This window comes from Filicampus tigris, chromosome 3 (genome assembly GCF_054856515.1).
Source record: "Filicampus tigris isolate MCC_2025a chromosome 3, RoL_Ftig_1.0, whole genome shotgun sequence".
Classification (NCBI taxonomy): Eukaryota; Metazoa; Chordata; class Actinopteri; order Syngnathiformes; family Syngnathidae; genus Filicampus; species Filicampus tigris.
Window position 1 is genome coordinate 26413068 of NC_141219.1, and position 19221 is coordinate 26432288.

At 41.6% G+C, this 19221-nt stretch overlaps 1 protein-coding gene across 1 annotated transcript; it reads right to left on the reverse strand.

Annotated features, from left to right (window-relative positions):
• Window positions 1–51: 51 nt before the first annotated feature.
• On the reverse strand, window positions 52–17854 carry tmem276b (transmembrane protein 276b). Its single transcript, XM_086025444.1, has 4 exons — window positions 17204–17854; window positions 14250–14363; window positions 4826–4963; window positions 52–3762 (listed from the first exon to the last, which is right to left on the reverse strand). The coding sequence occupies exons 1-4, from the start codon at window positions 17589–17591 to the stop codon at window positions 3515–3517; spliced, it is 888 nt and encodes a 295-aa protein (XP_085881570.1). The 5' UTR covers window positions 17592–17854; the 3' UTR covers window positions 52–3514.
• Window positions 17855–19221: the final 1367 nt, after the last annotated feature.

Genomic DNA, 19221 nt, shown 5'->3' on the forward strand with positions numbered 1-19221 from the left:
ACAAAGACTTGTGTAATCTTGAAGAAAACCAAACCATGGAAACCAGAAAGCTAGTAATTACATCTTTTATTTCAGTAAAATAAATAAGGGAAATTGACAGTTTAATATTGAAATGAACTGCAATGATGATCATGCATGTCTGTTATGTCTTTTCAGTCACCACAAAGCACCTGCAGTGAATTGTACTGGTACAAATGTAAAAATAAATAAATAAAAAAAATTAAAAAAATAGCTGTGCTACTGAAACTAGTGGCACTTTAAATGGCAGCTTTTCCACTGAACACAGGAAGTTGAATGTTGAGGGGATATGTATTTAATTTTAAATCATTATCACACTGTGCTGAAATCAACAGCAGACTCAGAATTCTTTTAATTTGCAGGTGCGTACATATTATTTGATATTAAAATATAACAGATCATAAGGGTACAATTACAGATTGTGCTGTCATTTTATATGCCTCAAATGCAAGCATCTGAGATAGGGGGACAAATAATTGTGCTTAATAAACTTCATTTAATATGAAGTTGTAGCACATCAGATAAAAAAAAGAGGGGGGTCAGACCGTTACCCCAAAAGTACGCACACACAGAAAAACGTGTGTAATATTGCTTCCATTATGTCAACATGTTCACATTACCATTGAGACCTTATAGTAATACTTAGATTACTGGCGACTTTGGGTGGTCATCTTTATAAAAGAAAAAAAATGAAGTGTTCTGAGAGTCAGATGACTCATGAATGGTGTAACACAATAAATGTTCATGGTTTATTCCTAACATTCACTCTCTTCTTACTGCCAACATATTTTCACAATAAAAGGTTGAAAACACTTTCCAAGAATACACAATGTGGTAGAAACCCCGAATGTTTGTAAAAGACACATCATAGTGTGCATCACATGCTCGTATCCTTTTTGATGCCATATGTGACCTTGCGAACATATACCTTTTGTAACTTTGTCTGCTTTGAACAGACCCAGCAATGTGCAAAGATTCAACGAGACACTGAAGATACACTTTTCTGTCATGCTTCAGTTAACGTCCGACCTCTTGTCGTGGTTTGGTAACGTGAAAAAACGACTAGAACATCACATAGTGTTGTCAACACACACCATAACACCTTTTTTGCAAGAAAGTTAACTGACAGAGCTAATAACATCTCATGTGACTCATCTCACTTAAGTATGTTTAAAACGTGATTGTTTTGGTGACTAGGAATTTTGCATGACTGACCCACACAAAATATGCTACTGAGAATTCTTAAAGTAAACAGCCTGCTCTGCTATTCAATCCTGTAAGTGCCCCAATGTTCTTGTGCAAGAGACATTTGAAACTCATACTCATCATTTTTCTAATGGAAAATAATTAGTGAAATAACACATAGTTGCATGCGTCTTACATTAAAGACTTTTCCCAAATATTGGATCAGGGCCCAGATGAGTTTTGGTTGGGTCACCTTTTGTCAAAATCATCAAGTAGGCACACATTTTCATTCTAGTCATGTACAGTTCTTATCAAATTTAAATGGACTGCTGCCCGGGTTTATGCCACTGCTGCAAGCTATTTAACAAGAATGGGAGTTTTAAAGCTAAAATACAATTATTACTGTTATCCAGGAATTTAAAGTTTGATTCAAAAACAAAAAGAAGAAGGTGGTAAAGCATTTATCAAGACGTCAAATTATTTAGATTGACTTACATTCCTGAACAGAGAAACAAACAAAACAAAAAAAATAGTTTAGTGGTACGCTTGATAAATTTCTGACTTCTCACATAAGATCAGTGAGCTGGTTCAAGTTAGGATATAAAAAGCTCAATTCAGTTTGAAATTCTCATTCCTGTGCAAACTGGTTAAACGGCTCAATGAGCTCAACTGAATATGATGATGATGTCCCCAAAATCGGTTGGTCTCTGAGACAAATCCTTGGTGGTGGCAGTATAATGCATTTGTGAAGCACCGTGGACAACAATGGTTTGGAGTCTTTTGGTAAATGTGGGAACCAGGAAGAAATTTACAACTGACTAACTTTCACTGTGTAACTTGGATTAAATCAAATTGATGCATTTTTATCCAAACAACTGACTTATGGTTGGATGGAGTGGTGGACCAAATCCTGCTAGTATTTCAGCATCTGAAGACTCATTAGATGGGTCACAACACATTGAAAGTTGTAATTTACTGTAAAAAAACAAAACAAAAAACATTTGCTGCTTGTTCCCATTTCAGTTGCAAAGTATCCTGTTGAGTCAAGGTAGAACTAAGGACACTCTGACCACTATTTTCAGATCTTTTTTGTGTGCGTGCGGTAACACTAAAACACGGCAGCACTTTTTTTTTTTTCTTCCTAAAACAAGAACTTTAAAAGGATGACCAATTGTGAGTGTAAACAACGCAGCGTCTGAATTTCACTCTGCAGTTGGCTTTCTTATTTGTCTTGTCACGTTACAATGAAGCTGTCAGCAAACAACTGGCTCTGTCAAGAGCTGTAAGAGCGCAGCAGCATGAAGTCACAGCTCGGCAGCTGTGCATTTCAGTTCCTCTTCACCCCCCACAAACCTGAAAATGCCATCATGTTGCTAAATCCTACAATGGATTCATTCCTCGGGCACAAACCTTGAACACGATCCTGCTGAGCCCGCACTTCCGTACTGTCAGGCATCATTGTTTCAACACACACAGATATAAACAACCTTATTGAAAATCTACTTTACATAAACATTGTATCTTAGTCTACATAGAGATGCAATTGCACACACACAAATCTTTCAAGAGATGATCAAATGGTTTGCTTTCCGATGCAAATTTTAGTCGTGTGTATTTTTTGGTGCTGCCCACACCACTTGGTTCATCGGGCAGAGAACGCAGACATGGGCCGGGCTAATGTTTGATATCATTGTGCTACACTAACGGTAAGCGATGGGCATTCATTGCCAGATTTTCTGTTTTCTTTTTCTCCGCCATTGCGAACAATAACAGCACGCTGCACTCCAGTGAAAAGAGCAAGGCTGACGGGATGTTCTGGCCTCATTTTGTGATTTGCTGTGTTTGGATGATTCCTCCCATGATTCATCAGCAGAAAATGAGCATGTGGAAAAGCTGGTGTCTGCCTGCATGGGTCTGTGTGTGTGCTTGTAGGAGTGTGTGTAGCAAATGGATTTAGGAGAGCACCATTGTAAAACAGTCACCTTCAGTTGGCCAGAAAGTCAGCATGTCAAAAAAAGACAACATCGAAAAAACCTTGTGCTATGAGCGCAAAAGACGTTAGCTTGCACTCTTGGTGTCCCTTGGAGGTCCTTTAGGGCTGGTTCAACATTTTATATGTTTTTTTTTGTTTGTTTTTTAAGTCTGTAGGTTCTTTGTTCCAGAATGTGTGCTCAGGCACAATGAACACTGAGAGGGACGGCAATGTTGAGTGCGCGGTGAGATGGTGACGAGACAAAAATGGTTGGAGATTTCAACATCCGAGTTTTGAAGCGTGTAGTTCGTGCGCTCGGTGGTTCGTCGCCTGGCCGTGTCACACGGTTCCATTCTCGTGCCTCGGCTTGTGTGTTGCCGTGCGGGCCGGCGTGCTGAGTGAGGGGGCCAAGGTGCAGAGGAACCCAGCCAGCAGAGTAAGGCCGAGGCCGCCCCAGGCACAAAACATGGACCAGCCATAGCCATGGCTGATGTCCTCGGGAAGGCCGTACATGTTACGAGGGTAGCGGGATAACTCAAAGTTGATTCCTGCCACGCATGTACACAAGGAGATGATGCAGCACGTTCCTGTGAAGAGAAACACATTCATTGGACACGTGGAGCAAGTTCATTTGTCAAGTTTAGTGGTATATTTAGTCATTTAGAGTGTCTTTTGGACATTCATGGACTGTAAACTGCCTCATTGAATCCGCAAAGTGAAGCGGTGTCTTGTGTCCAAACATCACGGATAGGCCAAAAGTCCATTTGGAAGTTTAACCAAATTTTGCCTCAATGGTCAACCTGTAATTAAGGACCTCATCATGCATGACATCGCTTGAGACATCCGCAAATTGAGTGAGACTTCAACTGAGTGAGCATCTAATCTCTGCAAGTGGGTTTTGCTTTCTGTATGTTTGTCAAGTGTAATGATCACCAGGACACATAGGAAAGACTCTGATCAGTCAATTCCAAAATCCAATTAATTAAATACAATTGCCTATAGATGGGACAACTTCTGCCAAAATGAAACTCCTAAACTCACTTCAACATTGTGCCTTGGAACCAAGATGCCACAAGACGGCAGTGAAGTCGTTTTTATCTAAATAAAGCATCTCAACTCATTTTAACATAGTACTTTAAGGCACTAAAATGACACAAGCAGACAATGAACAGTGCGTGCTTTGTTTTTTAGTGTGGGAGCTTGACCAAAAATACATTTGCAACAGCTCATCATCTACTTAATACAATGAATATGTAGTTCATTTGAAAATGTCAGATTTTTAGGGGTAAAATGGGGACGTCTCAAGGGTACTTTTGACGTGGTGGTTTTGTAGTGTCGTACATCTTTACTGTTTCATATGAGAGTGCAATGAGTGTAATATTTTGGTCGCGTTATATAAAAGAGGCGAACATATTAGGAACAGCTTTTAGTACAATACAGTCCAGTTGTACACCCATGCCCATTACAATCACAAAAATGAACACATGGGTAAATACATTTCTCTGACAGTGTCAATCAAATGTGAACATTTGTATCTTTGTAAAAGCAGCTTCTGTTTTACAGAACATGTATTGGATGCCATTACATGGGTCATAATGTTGTGGCTGGTCAGTGTTTGTGTAAATGTGTGCAAATGTTTCCACACAGTACCTCCCATGAGGAAGAGTAGCCCAGCTACATATTGCATGAGGTCATGCTGTTGGCAGCATCCCAGCACTCCAATTATCCAGCCAAAAAGAATTATGGAGACAGCCATACCAACAAAGCCAGCTGTCATTCTTCTTAGATCTGCAAGAAGAGATGACAAGGTTGCACACTTATCCATGTGAACATTAGCTATCACTCCAATTACAGTTGTATCACATTCTGTAAGAATATCAGTGGTGTATATGATGTAGGGTTGGTGGGTTTTGCAAACCCATGAGCCCCCTTGTGGTCAAACTTTTTTTTTACTTTGTAATCTTTTTTTTTTAATGTAATGTTGCCGTGGTTGACCCTCACAGCAGCAGGTAGCACAGAGTGTAATGTCACACTGGGTCATTGCATTGTGTTGGAGGGATATAAGCGGGATATATTAACCAAAGACTGCATTTACATGCAGCCATTAAACCTTCTAAAACCCGAATATCGGCAGTATTCAGGTTTTTAAAAGCCATAAAAACGTGTGCAATAGCCCGCATATGTCCTAATTCGGGTTTTAAAATTCTGAATATCATGCCTAGGTTACACCCTTTCCAACCCGAATATGTGTGCATGTATACGGCAATCGGAATATCCCAAATGCACGACCGCAAGGAATCTTGATCTTCGGAGTACAGAAACTGCTTGTATGCGCACTGCTTGGCGCGCAACCCACCGAAAATACACATTTAGTGATAAACAAAACATGTCGAAAGCTAGAGTAAGTACGACATCACACTTTTAAAGCGAGGAGGAAATCGTCTGCTTCATTCGTGCGGTGAGTGACATGAATAAAATGTGTTTTATTGATGGAAGCAAGTAACAAGCGGAGATGACGTAAATTACGTCATGCTGTCCGTGCATCGCCGTTTCAATCAGGTTATTTGAATGTAACTCTCTCCGCCCAAGCCATGTAAATGGGTTATCCAGAATGACTCGGAATCGAAATTTTGTGCTTCTGCAGTTTTTTTTCTTTTCCCCCCTTTGTGTGAATACCGCTCTCTACCTTTATATTCTTAGTTTTTACTGTATTTACAATTTCTTGTAGCCAGTTGGGAGTTATAAACGAGACGTTTTGTTTCAAGTGTTTATTCCAGAACTGAACAGGCATGCACTTGAACAGTTTCGATGCTGCTTGTGACGAATCTGTAGACAGGAAAAAGAAAATGACTAGACAGGCATTGCCCGGACAGCCACAGCTGGAATCCGGAGCCAATTAATGTGAAGCCCATTGAACTGTAACACAAACTGGTCCATTTAAGTGCCCTATTCTTATCTTTCGGCTACTCAAACAACCGTTGGCCTGAATGTGAACAATCCATCACCACACAGACCGAGGCATTTCGCCCAAAAACGCGATAAGAATGGCAAAGAAAAGTACACCGCAACGACAGACAGCGACGCTGACCATTAAAGTACCTTCTCCGCATGTGTGAGATGTAATACCCTTCCATACCATCGGCGGCGGTAGTCACTATTTCTCATTGTTAGAAAAATCCAACTGTAAAGCTACTGGCGCTCACAATCAACTCCCACGCGAAGTAAACCCTCACGTTCTTGACACGGTATTGTGAAATACTTAAATTGTAAGAGTAATTGTAAAAGGAGGACGAAGGCGTGCTCACTGTTTATCCGCATTTGTCACTTCCCGTTGGTGCTCCGAGCGCTGATTTGCTAGCTAACAGCCAAACAGAGTGACCAAATGTCACGACTGGCGATGCCGATTCAACATGCGTAAACGCCCCCAAGACGCTTACTGACGAGTTACGACACTACGACGGTGGTCACTACACCAATCAGACGGCGCATTCAGATGCTACGACGCTTCGCGACCTCCGACATCGGTTTGGTCTATCTAGGCCTCAATGCCAAAATGAATGCGATAATGAGATTTGTCAACAGAAAAGACAAAGTTGCTTCGCTCAAACAAGGAAGAAAGCTAAGACGAACAAATGTATTTATCAATGAGCATTTAACAAAGGGCGGCACGGTGGTCGACTGGTTAGCACGTCCGCCTCACAGTTCAGAGGTTGTGGGTTCGATCCCGGCTCCGGCCTCCCTGTGTGGAGTTTGCATGTTCTCCCCGTGCCTGCGTGGGTTTTCTCCGGGTACTCCGGTTTCCTCCCACATTCCAAAAACATGCATGGTAAGTTGATTGGACACTCTAAAATTGCCCCTAGGTGTGATTGTGAGTGCGGATGTTTGTCTCTGTGTGCCCTGTGATTGGTTGGCAACCAATTCAGGGTGTCCCCCGCCTACTGCCCAAAGACAGCTGGGATAGGCTCCAGCACGCCCCGCGACCCTTGTGAGGATAAGCGGTACAGATAATGGATGGCATTTAACAAAGCTCAATGGTGAAATTGCATGGAAATCACGGAATCTAGTGGTGGGTTGGCTCCGATTGCGGGGGAAGACCCAAACGTATTGTGTGGATTTGCTGGGAACGTCCGGCAGAATCCCCTGTCAAAAGGAGTTTCAACTCCCACCTCCGGCAGAACTTTGCCCACGTCCCCGGGGAGGCGGAGGATATTGAGTCCAAGTGGACCATGTTTCGTGCCTCCATTGTTGAAGCGGCCGATCGGAGCTGTGGCCGCAAGGTGGTCGGTGCCTGTCAATAGCGGCAATCCCCGAACCCGCTGGTGGACACCAGTGGTAAGGGATGATGACCACCTGCAGAAGGAATTCTATCGGGCCTTTTTGGCCTGCGGGACTCCGGAGGCAGCTGAAAGATACCGGCTGGCCAAGCGGAATGCAACTTCGGCGGTTGCTGAGGCAAAAACTCGGGTGTGGGAGGAGTTTGGTGAGGCCATGGAAAATGACTTCCGGACGCCGAGGAAATTCTGGTCCACCATCTGGCGTCTCAGGAGAGGAAATCAGTGCACCATTAACACTGTGTATAGTGGAGATGGGGTGCTCCTGCCCTCGACTCGGGACATTGTGGGTCGTGGGGAGAATACTTCGAAGACCTCCTCAATTCCACCGACACGCCTTCCACTGAGGAAGCATAGCCTGGACACTCTGAGGTGGGCTCTCCTATCTCTGGGGTTGAAGTAACCGAGGTAGTTAAAAAGTAGGGCTGCACGATATTGGAAAAAAAAACTGACATTGCGATTTTTGGGGAGTTCGCGATATATATTGTGATATTAGAAATTGAAGAATTTTCACCAGATGACTTGAATAGCATTGGTTGGGAATAGTTTGGTTAACTCACCATGACACCATTGTATTTATATGATATCGTTTAATGAACTAAGGGGTGTCATCTGTGAATGATGATTGCTGTATATAAAAGGGATCACGGAGGCCATGTCTCTGTAACATAATAAATTATTTATTTAACACTGTATTTCACACTTCAATGTAAACATAGCTAAATATTAAACATACTTTAAACAAAATAAAGTCCGCTGATAGTGTAGTGGTACACACGCCTGAGTTGTGTGCGGGCAGCGTGGGATCGATTCCCGCTCAGTGACAGTGTCTATGTGTGCCCTGCGACTGGCTGGCGACCAGTTCGGGGTGTAGTCTGCATTCGCCCATTGACGGCTGGGATAGGCTCCAGCAACTCCCCGCGACCCTATATAGGATAAGCGGTTTGGAAGATGACATGACACATAAACAAAATAAAAAAATAAAAGAGCCGGTGCACTAGTCCCAAGAGTCATTTTTAAATATACAAGAAAATAAAAATCGCAATCGCAATGTTCAAATGACATAACGTGCAGGCCTATTAAAAACCTCTTTGGTGGCAAAGCCACTGGGGTGGATGAGATCCGCCCGGAGTTCCTAAAGGCTCTGGGTGTTGTGGGGCTGTCATGGCCGACACGCCTCTACAACATCGCATGGACATCAGAGACAGTGCCCTGCATTGGCAGACCGGGTGGTGGTCACCCTTTTTAAGAAGGGGGACCGCAGGATATATTCCAATTACAGAGGAATCACACTCCTCAACCTCCCTGGTAAGGTCTATTCAGGGGTGCTGGAGAGGAGGTTCCGTCAGGAGGTTGAATCTCGGAATCAGGAGGAGCAATGTGGTTTTTGTCGCGGCCGTGGAACAGTGAACCAGCTTTACACACTCAGCAAGGTCCTCGTGGGTGCATGGGGGTTCGCCCAGCCAGTCTACATGTGTTTTGTGGACTTGGAGAAGGCATTCAACCTTGTCCCTCGGGAATTCTGTGGAGGGTGTTTCGGGGGTACGGGGTGTTTGGTCCCTGTACCACCGATGTCAGAGTTTGGTCCGCATTGCCAGCAACTCCAACTCTGATTGGAGTGGTTTGCAGCCAAGTGTGAAGCGGTTGGGATGAAAATCGGCACCTCCAAATCTGAGACCATGGTCCTCAGTCAGAAAAGGGTGGAGTGCCTTCACCAGGTCGGGGATGAGATTCTGCCCCAAGTGGAGGAGTTCAACTATCTTGGGGTCTTGTTCGCGAGTGAGGGTAGGATGGAATGGGAGATCGACAGGCGGATCGGTGCAACATCTGCTCTGATGTGGACTCTGTAATGGTCTGTCGTGGTGAAGAAGACCGATTTACCGGTCGATCTACGTTCATAACCTCACTTATGGTCATGAACTGTGGGTCAAGCGGCCGAAATCGGTTTCCTCCGCAGGGTGTCCGGGCTCTCCCACAGAGATAGGGTGAGAGGTTCGGCCATCGGGGAGGGTCTCAGAGTTGAGCCGCTGCTCCTCCACGTTGAGAGGAATCAGTTGAGGTGGCTTGGGCATCTGATTAGGATGCCTCCTGGATGCCTCCCTGGTGAGGTGTTCTGGGCATGTCCCACCTGCAGGAGGCCCCGAAGACGACCCAGGACACGCTGAAGAGACTATGTCTCCCCGCTTGCCTGGGAACGAATTGGGATCCCTCCGGAAGAGCTGGAAGACATGGTCGGGGAGAGGGAAGTATAGGCTTCCCTGCTGAAGATGCTGCCTCCGCGACCCGACCTCGGATAAGTGGCAGATAATCGGAAGGATATATATATATATATATATATATATATATATATATATATATATATATATATATATATATATATATATATATATATATATATATATATATATATATATATATATATAATATATAAGGGTTGTCAAACAATTAAAAATTTAGCTTCGAAGCCTACAGCCATGTTGCGTACCACTCCTACCCTCCACCTCTCCACGCTGCAGAGGCTAACATGTCTGCTGTGTGGAGTTTGCATCTTGTAATATATGCCATGAAAAGGTACCTCGCGGGTGGAGCATGGCCAAAAGTTTCAACACAACCAACTTAATCCGACATTTGAAGAACAAGTAATTGGAAGACTATGATGAGATTGAAAGGCTCACTGCATTCAATAAAGTATAGGCGGACACAGCAGCAACAATGATAGCTAACGCAGCTAATGCTGACCAACTGAAACCCTTATCACCGCAACAGCCAAAAGGCAAAGCAAATAACCAGTAAAAGAATGAAATTTATCGGACTTGATGACCAATCATTCTTGGTGGTGGAAGACACCGGATTCCGCCTCGGTATGTGCTACCGGGACGCAAATAATTCACAGATGTAGCTCTGCCTGAGCTCCACCAGAGAGTGTATTATCACATCGAAAGTTTCCTTAAGGAAGGCCTATTATCCTGTTTAAGTTTTACAAGTGTTAAATGGAGCTCAGATGTCAGTCCTGTGTCGATGTTGAGTCTAACAAGGGAGTTTTTCGCTCGCGTACAGCTTTTAATGACAATGTTCGAAACGAGGCATATTTAAAATGTAAAATATACGCAGTATTGAGAGCTAGTGCTCGGAACTATGACCAATAATAAATGAGCTACCGAGTTTGGGGTGTATGGCACGCACCTTGCAGCTTGTTATGCATGATGCAATACTGTCACAGTGCAGTATAAGTGGCATTATTGCCACAGGGAGACACATTGTAGGTCACTTGTGGGCAACAAACCCACTATATCATTTTCTAATTCACGAAAAGATTAACAGTGAATTTTTTTCTCGTTGACAAATGCACAAGATAGTTTGTCTATGCACAAGACAATAAACCAAGTTTCTGAGTCATTTCAATTTAGGAACTCAGTGAATAGTTTATTCGAGTGAAGCCTGCATGTGATTATTTTTTCTACTTATATTATATTCTGGGCGGCACGGTGGTCGACTGGTTAGCACGTCCGCCTCACAGTTCAGAGGTCGTGGGTTCGATCCCGGCCCCGGCCTTCTTGTGTGGAGTTTGCATGTTCTCCCCGTGCCTGCATGGGTTTTCTCCGGGTTCTCCGGTTTCCTCCCACATTCCAAAAACATGCATGGTAAATTGATTGGCCTCTCTAAATTGCCCCTAGGTGTGATTGTGAGTGCAGATGGTTGTCTCTGTGTGCCCTGCGATTGGCTGGCAACCAATTCAGGGTGTCCCCCGCCTACAGCCCAAAGTTAGCTGGGATAGGCTCCAGCGCACTCCGCGACCCTTGTGAGGATAAGCGGTATCGATAATGGATGGATGGATGGATTATATTCTGAACCATGCAATGTTTAGGTGGCATGTTATTTATTTGACTTTTTGCATAATTCAATCTTTTGAGACTGCTGATTACCGTATTGGCCCGAGTATATACGGTGTTTTTTGCATTGAAATAAGACTGAAAAAGTGGGGGTAGTCTTATATTCGGGGTCTAGACATTATACCCATTCACGACGCTTGATGGCGCCAGATATCATTGAAGCGAATGCTGAAATTGACTCCACAGGCCAAAGCAACTCATCACGTGAGGTTGACGTGCTATGGGAGGAGCCAGAGGATGGGATTAAGGACAGCGACACTGAGCATAGCGAGGCGGATAATTGTGAGGAGTAATGTTCTGTCATGATAGATCTCAGCTACTCTCAAGTTAAACCAGTTTGCATTATTTTACTGCAATGTTTTTCCTTATTCAGATTTGTTTCAAGACTACAGTTAGTTAGACTTCACTTTGATGGTTAATGCAGTTATTGCAATTTTGTTGTTTGATCACAATAGGTTAGATTGGTTTATTTACATTTCAAAAACCAGAAGCCATTCATTTACGAATGTGATTGCACTTTGGTTTACATATTTAAATGTTGAGATATTAAGATTTGAATGAGGCAAAATAACATGCCTTTTCTCTCAAATATATTGTTATAATCATTTGTTTCAAATGTACTGTAATTATTTTCTGTATAAAAATTTATTTGGTGTTCAAAAAAACTTTTTTCAAACTTGGGTCTTGGGGAAAAAGAGGGGGTCGTCTTATAATCAGGGCCGTCTTATATTCGGGCCAATACAGTATTTTGATCTGTTAAAAACTGTGTTACTAAAAGCTGGTAAATTTAAGTTTTTCAGTTATCTTTGTGACTGAATAATTGTTGTATTGTGCCAGCAACGGTTTTGTATTTTTTCATGCTTTTGAAAATATATATAGATTTTTCTCAAAATTACGGAAATATGGCTGCTTTTTTTCAAATAATATTGCATAATAGCAGTCACCATAAATAAAAAATATACAGATGTTCCATGTGAAACGGAATCGGCCGATCTCACTCATGGATGATTGGTATCAGTGTCATAAAACATCCCTACATCAAATATTTTGACATGATCAATTACAAAATTTAATTACCGCCGATAAGGCGGTAAATTTGACAGCGATATGACGATATTAGATCGTTAAGCGATTCAACGTGTTCACAATCTCATAAAGCCGGAAGATCGTTTGATCGTCTACATGGCACATTCTGTACAGTTTAGCTCGATGGCGGCGCAAAGCCGCTGACGCTTATACTTGACCAACCAATCACAGCACACACAGTGCACCGTATGTGACACTCCCCGCCTCCCTGTTTGTTTGTATACAACGGGAAGCTATAGCGGACAGTCACCACGAACAGAGTTGGTCCCGAAAAGAAACTCCACAACCACAGTGTCGATTTGGTTTGGCTTTTCCTCGGGGGAGAAAGCCCAAACCAGTTGTTTGAAAAGTTCACAGAGTTTCGGTTCGGACGTCATAGATGTATTCAAAAAGAACAATATAGAAAAAGAACGATTGACAACTTCTTAAATGTTAAGGCCTGATATGTTAAAAAATCCTAAGCAGCACTGTGACATACTTTTGAGTAAGTTACCTGTCTTGTGAATTGTGCTTCAAATGAAGAACTTCAAGATGACCAGATTGTTAATTAATCATTAACCAGTCAATATTGCCTAAAAACACTAGCAGTGATTTCGTTTAAAAAAAAAAAGAAAAAGAAAAAAGAGTGACCTATAAAACTGGAGTGTTGAATGTGAGGCAGTCCAAAATTTGGGTGCACAAAGAAAAAGAGTTGGGTGCACCAGTAAAGCTGGTGCGAAAAGTTAGTCCCAGCTAATAAACCTTTGTTTTTTGTGTCCACAAAATTATGAGTATCAAGGCACAGGAAAACATTTACATTGTATAAATGAAGTTCAAGTTCTCGTCACACTTTCATGAAGAAAAGAGAAGCCACTTTTGAAAGTGAGGGAGTGATCCAATTCACCACCCCAACAAAAGCACAATATTTTTTTCCTGGATTTGCCCTCAATTAAAGGTCCTCCAACAGCAAATATCACCTCTCACACTTAGATGATTGAGTGATGTTTTTTTTTTAACATCCATCCATCCTATTTGCACAAAACACCAGCATTATGTACACAGACAAGAAAACATGGCTGGACAGCACATATTCATTTTTCCTTTTGATTAAGAATAAAATGGACAAAGACAGAAAATAAACGGAAATTAAACTTAAAGTGGAAATCAACCAAAACACATTTTTTTAAAGAATATGTTTCCAGCAGGCTCAGGTTTCCAGCAGAGTTGAAACATGGCGTTCTGATTAATATTGCGTTTGAGGAATATGAGATAAGCAGCAAAATCCACCCCGTTTTAGCCATCGTGGGGGGACGGCCAGTTTGTCACGTCTGTCGACTAAAAATGACATCACAACTGCTCAGTGCTCAGGTAACGACCAATTACAGCTCACCTGTTTTGTGAAGCTGAGCCATGATTGGTCGTTATCTGAGCCCTGGGCATCTGTGATGTCATATTCAGTCAACAGAAGTGATAAAATGGCTGCCCCCAGAGATGGCTAAAAACAGGTGGATTAACTCTTATTCCACAAACGCAATATTTATTAGAATGTCTTGTTTCTACTAGTGGGCTTGCATAGAACATATTCTGGAAAAAATATGTTTGGGTTGCCTTTCTTTAATGTCAGAGAAACACCAGAATTCTGCTTCTCTCTAAAGAAAGCATTGGTCATAATATCCTGTGGTATGTGCTCAAAGCCAAAAATCAGAATTCTAAATGTCAAAAAAGACAACAAAAATGTAAGTGTCAATCAAGCAACTCTTCATAAAAATACAACACATTGTTACTCACGAAGTGCATGCCATTCATCCTGCCGTATGGTCTTCGTGATGTTGACGGGCAAATTTCGTGGAAGAATGGACGAAGTGTAGTGATACTTTACTGGGGTACATCTTTGAATTATTCCTGACGAAACAAAGAAAGAGTGAACCATTGTGCATAAATATCCTATTCATCTAAATAAAAAAATGGACACATCAATTACAATTCCCCTACTTTTTGCCTACGTTGTATTATAGAAATTCAATTCTTTTGAAAAGTGGTTCTCTTGTCAATCTGGGACCCGCATTTTCTTGTCGTTTCACGGTCGTGACCTTCTTCAATGGACGTTACGAACAATAAAGCATTTTGTTGGTTAAAAATAGCTTTTTAAAAATACATGTACAGTATCTTACATTGTTAAATGTTTCAAATGAATTTGACTATACTGCCAGAAAACATAGCAATCGCTAAGACACCCATAAGCCAAAGGCTGAGCTGCACTGCATTTGTTTACATACTTAACTAGCACCTAGAGCACAAGTGAGGGACATTTCCTGTCACTTACCTATTATGTTCCATGTGGTAACTTGGCACAAATAGCAGAATACAAAACACATTTATCTTTTTACTAGCCGTGTCTACGATACCACCCCGTGAGTGAAAGTTTAGTCGAACTCGTCGACGGACGGTCGTTTAAAATTAGAGGTGGACCGGCCTATAGACGGGTACCATTTTTTTCCCTCCAGAAAAAAATGCAAATGACAGACGATGATAGGCTCCCTAGTCCCTACCCACGCTGCAGACAGAAGATGAATAACGGGACGCTCAATTTTTTGTAAAATGCCCAGCTCTGCTACTTAACTAATATTCCACAAACACCATATCAATCAGAATGCCGTGTTTACACTAGTGGGCTTGCATTGAACATATTCTTGTCAAGAACATTTAGGGGTTGACTTCCTCTTCAATGACTGATAGGTTACTACTGAAGAAACACCATGTAACAAAAAAATATATATTTTTCCACTTGAAGTGTTTAAGAAACACCAAACTGTCACATCGTCAGATCCTAAGGCATACATAAATTACCATTTGCAATGAGCAAATGATCACTGTACTACACACACATTTATTTGACATCATACAAATGTTGGTACATCACACCCACAAACAGTGTGACTCATTTTCCCCCCACTCCAATGTTACAGTTGTGTTTTTAATTATTTCCAGAAACCATTAAAAGTGATATTATATAAAGAGTTGGCATCGTAACTCTGTGACCATGAAGCCTCTGAGAATGATTAGTAATCTTGCTCTTCCTCGAACTTCAATAATCTTTGCACTTGAGGGAAAAAATGTTCAGAAATCATGTCACCCCGATAATTCACAATTTTTGCCCTGGACACAGATTTGCAACTCTGTATAATTATGGGATTTCATTCAAATATAAATAATGGATTTAACAAAAGACGACTTGTTCATGCTCTCTGAGCTTCTTTACTACTTGGCCCCAGTGCTTTCGCACGTGAACAAAGTGAGACATAACTTACTGTCTGCATGCAGCATGTTAGTTCTAAAACCAGCTTTGCCATTATCTTGTTGAACTATGCATGTTTGCATATATCTTTGTATGCTATTGGCTTTTGTACAAACTGACATTACGATGTGTTTAGGGAAATGGACTGGCAAAGTGCAATGATGTCATTCATTTATGTTTACATCGTCATGTGAGTCAACACACTGACCGTTGCTGAAAGTAGCTTTTCGGTGTCCACTAATGCGGAAGTTTGTGTAAATAATAGTGACACTGAACACTGACATTCCAACCAAATACATGCAACAACCCGAAGTAAAATCTTCTATGGATAGGTTTCTGTGTAGCTAATACATTGTAATACTATGAAAACGTTGGTTGTTAAAGTAGAGCCAAGACAGCACTTGTAATCTCATTGGTTAATTAGCTAACAAACTGTTTAAAATGAATGTGTCTCCATTATTTTATCATAAGGAGCAGGAGTCGCCAAACTTTGTAAAACAGAAAGTTACTTCTTGGGTACTGATTAATGTGAAGAGTTACCAATTTGAGACACATTCTGAAAGAGCACATTTGGCCAAAGTATCTTTAATAATGTGGTATTAGGAATAGATAATGATATTAATTTATGTGAAGACACCGACCATGTTAAAGACGTCTCAGAAACAGATAAATATCAATATGCAATACTTTATTTCTATAAATCTCTTCCAGTGTTTACATTTTCAAATGATTTCTCCAACATTCTTAGAAAACCAAACTACAATGTCCCATCACTAGTGAGCTATTTTTAGAACCGGCCGAAGGACTACTCTTGTGGTCCCGCGGGCACCACGTTGGTAACCTCTGCTATAGAGGCTAGCCTCAAAGGAATATGATGAATATGCTGTATCTGGTCAGCATTCTATAAAACATTTTATTTAAGATGGCAGCTGAGATGCAAAATACTTGTATTAGGCTCTTCTAATAAGTGTAAGAAAATGTGAGCAATGACCTGATCAATTTCAGCTTGAAGTCCTAGTAACGTGGTTGCTATATATTTTATTGTGACAGTTCTTTAACAAACAACTGAAGAAAGATAAATTGGCATGTCTATGCACAATAACTGATTGTTTTAGCGATTTACAGTAACAACTCATTGGTGTGGCTCATGTGAGCTAAAGGTTTGTTATTGTTTTTCTTTGCTTAGGCTCCAGAAAAAAAAATGCACATCTCTGTCAAACACATTTACAAAGTGGCTATTGTTTTTAGCAGGGCTCCAAATAAGATGATCAAGAACATTTTGGGCAGAGGGATGTACAATGGATGCTCTTGATGAGACATCACCATTTGATTGGCAGCCAAGTCAAATGAGGTTCATGTCAAGCAAAAGGTGTGACTGAGCTCATATAGCCGAGCATCGCGGCCTTGCTCCTCACAGGACAGGCGCCGGGATGCTGCTCGTGTTTACCTTTGTAAATAAGGTCTTCGGTTTCAAGGTCGAATCCCTCCCGGTGACATTTCCTCCAAAGGCCGGACACCGTTGAGTTGAACTGCCGACTGCAGTGGGACTCCATCGCGGAGGCTGCGGCCACAAAGTGTCGCTTGCCCCTGAAGAGAGGAGCAGCCTCCGGGCCGCCTCCTCTCCTCTTCGGAGGCATCTGGAGGGGGAGGTTGTGGTTGGAGATATAGATGTAGCCCGGGTCGTTGCGCTTGTTGGCGTAGTTTTTACACCTCTCTCGGTGCCTCCTCGCGTCCGTCTCGTACCAGTAGTCGGTGCAAATGGCCATGGCGAGTAGCCCCAGCGCGCACAACGCCAAGAAGAGCCCTCCACTGGTTAATATTTTCATAGCGGCCATCTTCCCCACTCGAAGGAGACAGGCGAGAAGCTTCCTCCGGTGGCCGTGGTGATGCCGGCGCTGGTGCCTCTGCTGTCGCGTGAAGTCACAGCCTCACGCCGTCCTGCCCTCCGAGCATGCCGACGAAAGGCCCGTGTTGTACGGACAGGATGCTGCGGTCTGTTGTTGTGCTCCCCGCTTGATGCAATGTTGTTGTCACCATCTGTTGTGGTACAGGAGGAGCGGATGGATGGCGACCAGCGCTGTGAGGAGGAGGCTGGGCCACAGGGTGTAGTACCGCAGTCTCTCCACCAGACTGTCGGGCGAGCACACCAAAATACAATACAGTACAATACAATACAACTTTATTTATATAGCGCATTTTATAACATCTACAGTTGTAACAAAGCACTTCACATTACAACAACAAAATAGCAACAATAATATAACAAGTGAAAGCAATAAATTAAAACACAAAATACTATATACAACAATAGACACTTGAAAACAGCAGAAAAAGTCACGTCAGATCAAAAGCAAAAGAATCGATCTGCGGACACTATGAAGTATACTGTAATGGACTTAGAAAGCCAGCCTTGCCTTGGTTGACTTACATATTCAAGAGGCAATTGTTAGTTCTACAATCATTAAAAAATAATGAAAAAATGTTTATTTCCGAAGTGACCCGCAGGTGTGCACAAATAAATGGTTATGGCAAGGCTACAGTCGCTATACACAAATACGATAGAGATAAAAACAACCAGAGTGCAAATTGAAAAACAACTTGTTTCAAACCACTAGAAAATGCAATTTCAGTAGAGATTATGTGTGAAGGCTGAGAGACAAATTGTGGAATGATTTGGAATGATATGGAATGATATGGAATGATATTAAATGACGTGGAAAGATCATATAAAAGTAAAATGACCTGGAATGGGCTAAACATGTTGAAGATTGAATAGTTTCAATTGGTTAAATATGTGGCCACTGGGAGTGAATATCTACAAATTTTAAAATTAGATGACAAAAACAAAAAAAAATCATACATTTTGTCTTTCATTTTGAAATTTAGAAAAAAATATTGGCAGTGGAGATAACCTGAACAGTTTGAACTTGGAACAGATTGAATGGATCAAAAATGTGGAAATAAGAGGAGAAAAACAAAAAAATATATAGATAGCCTATAATTTTTATTTTATTTTGAAATTTTGAAGGAAAAAATGCAGTACTGATAAGATCAACTGTTTAAAGTGTGAATGTTTGAATCGGTTAGAAATGTAGAAATTAGAGAAGATAAAAATCATTTTGACCTTTGATTTTGATATTTTGTAGGATAAGTTGAACACTTGAAAGTCAGAACAATTTGAATCGGTCAAAAATGTAGAAATTAGAGCAGAAAACCCAAATATATTACAATTTTGGGTGTTTTGGGGTACTTCAAGACAACTTCCAGTTCAATTTGGCGCACTTTCTGTTAATTTTGTGGCTCTTCTGGCAGAGATGGTTGGACTCGAGTTACATGATTTGACTCGAGTCAGACTCGAGCTTCTATTTTTAGGACTTGCGACTTGCTTGCTAAAAACTTGCGAATGACTTGACTTGGGACTTGGTATCTAAGTGACTCGTCTTAGAGGTGAACCTCATGACTAGA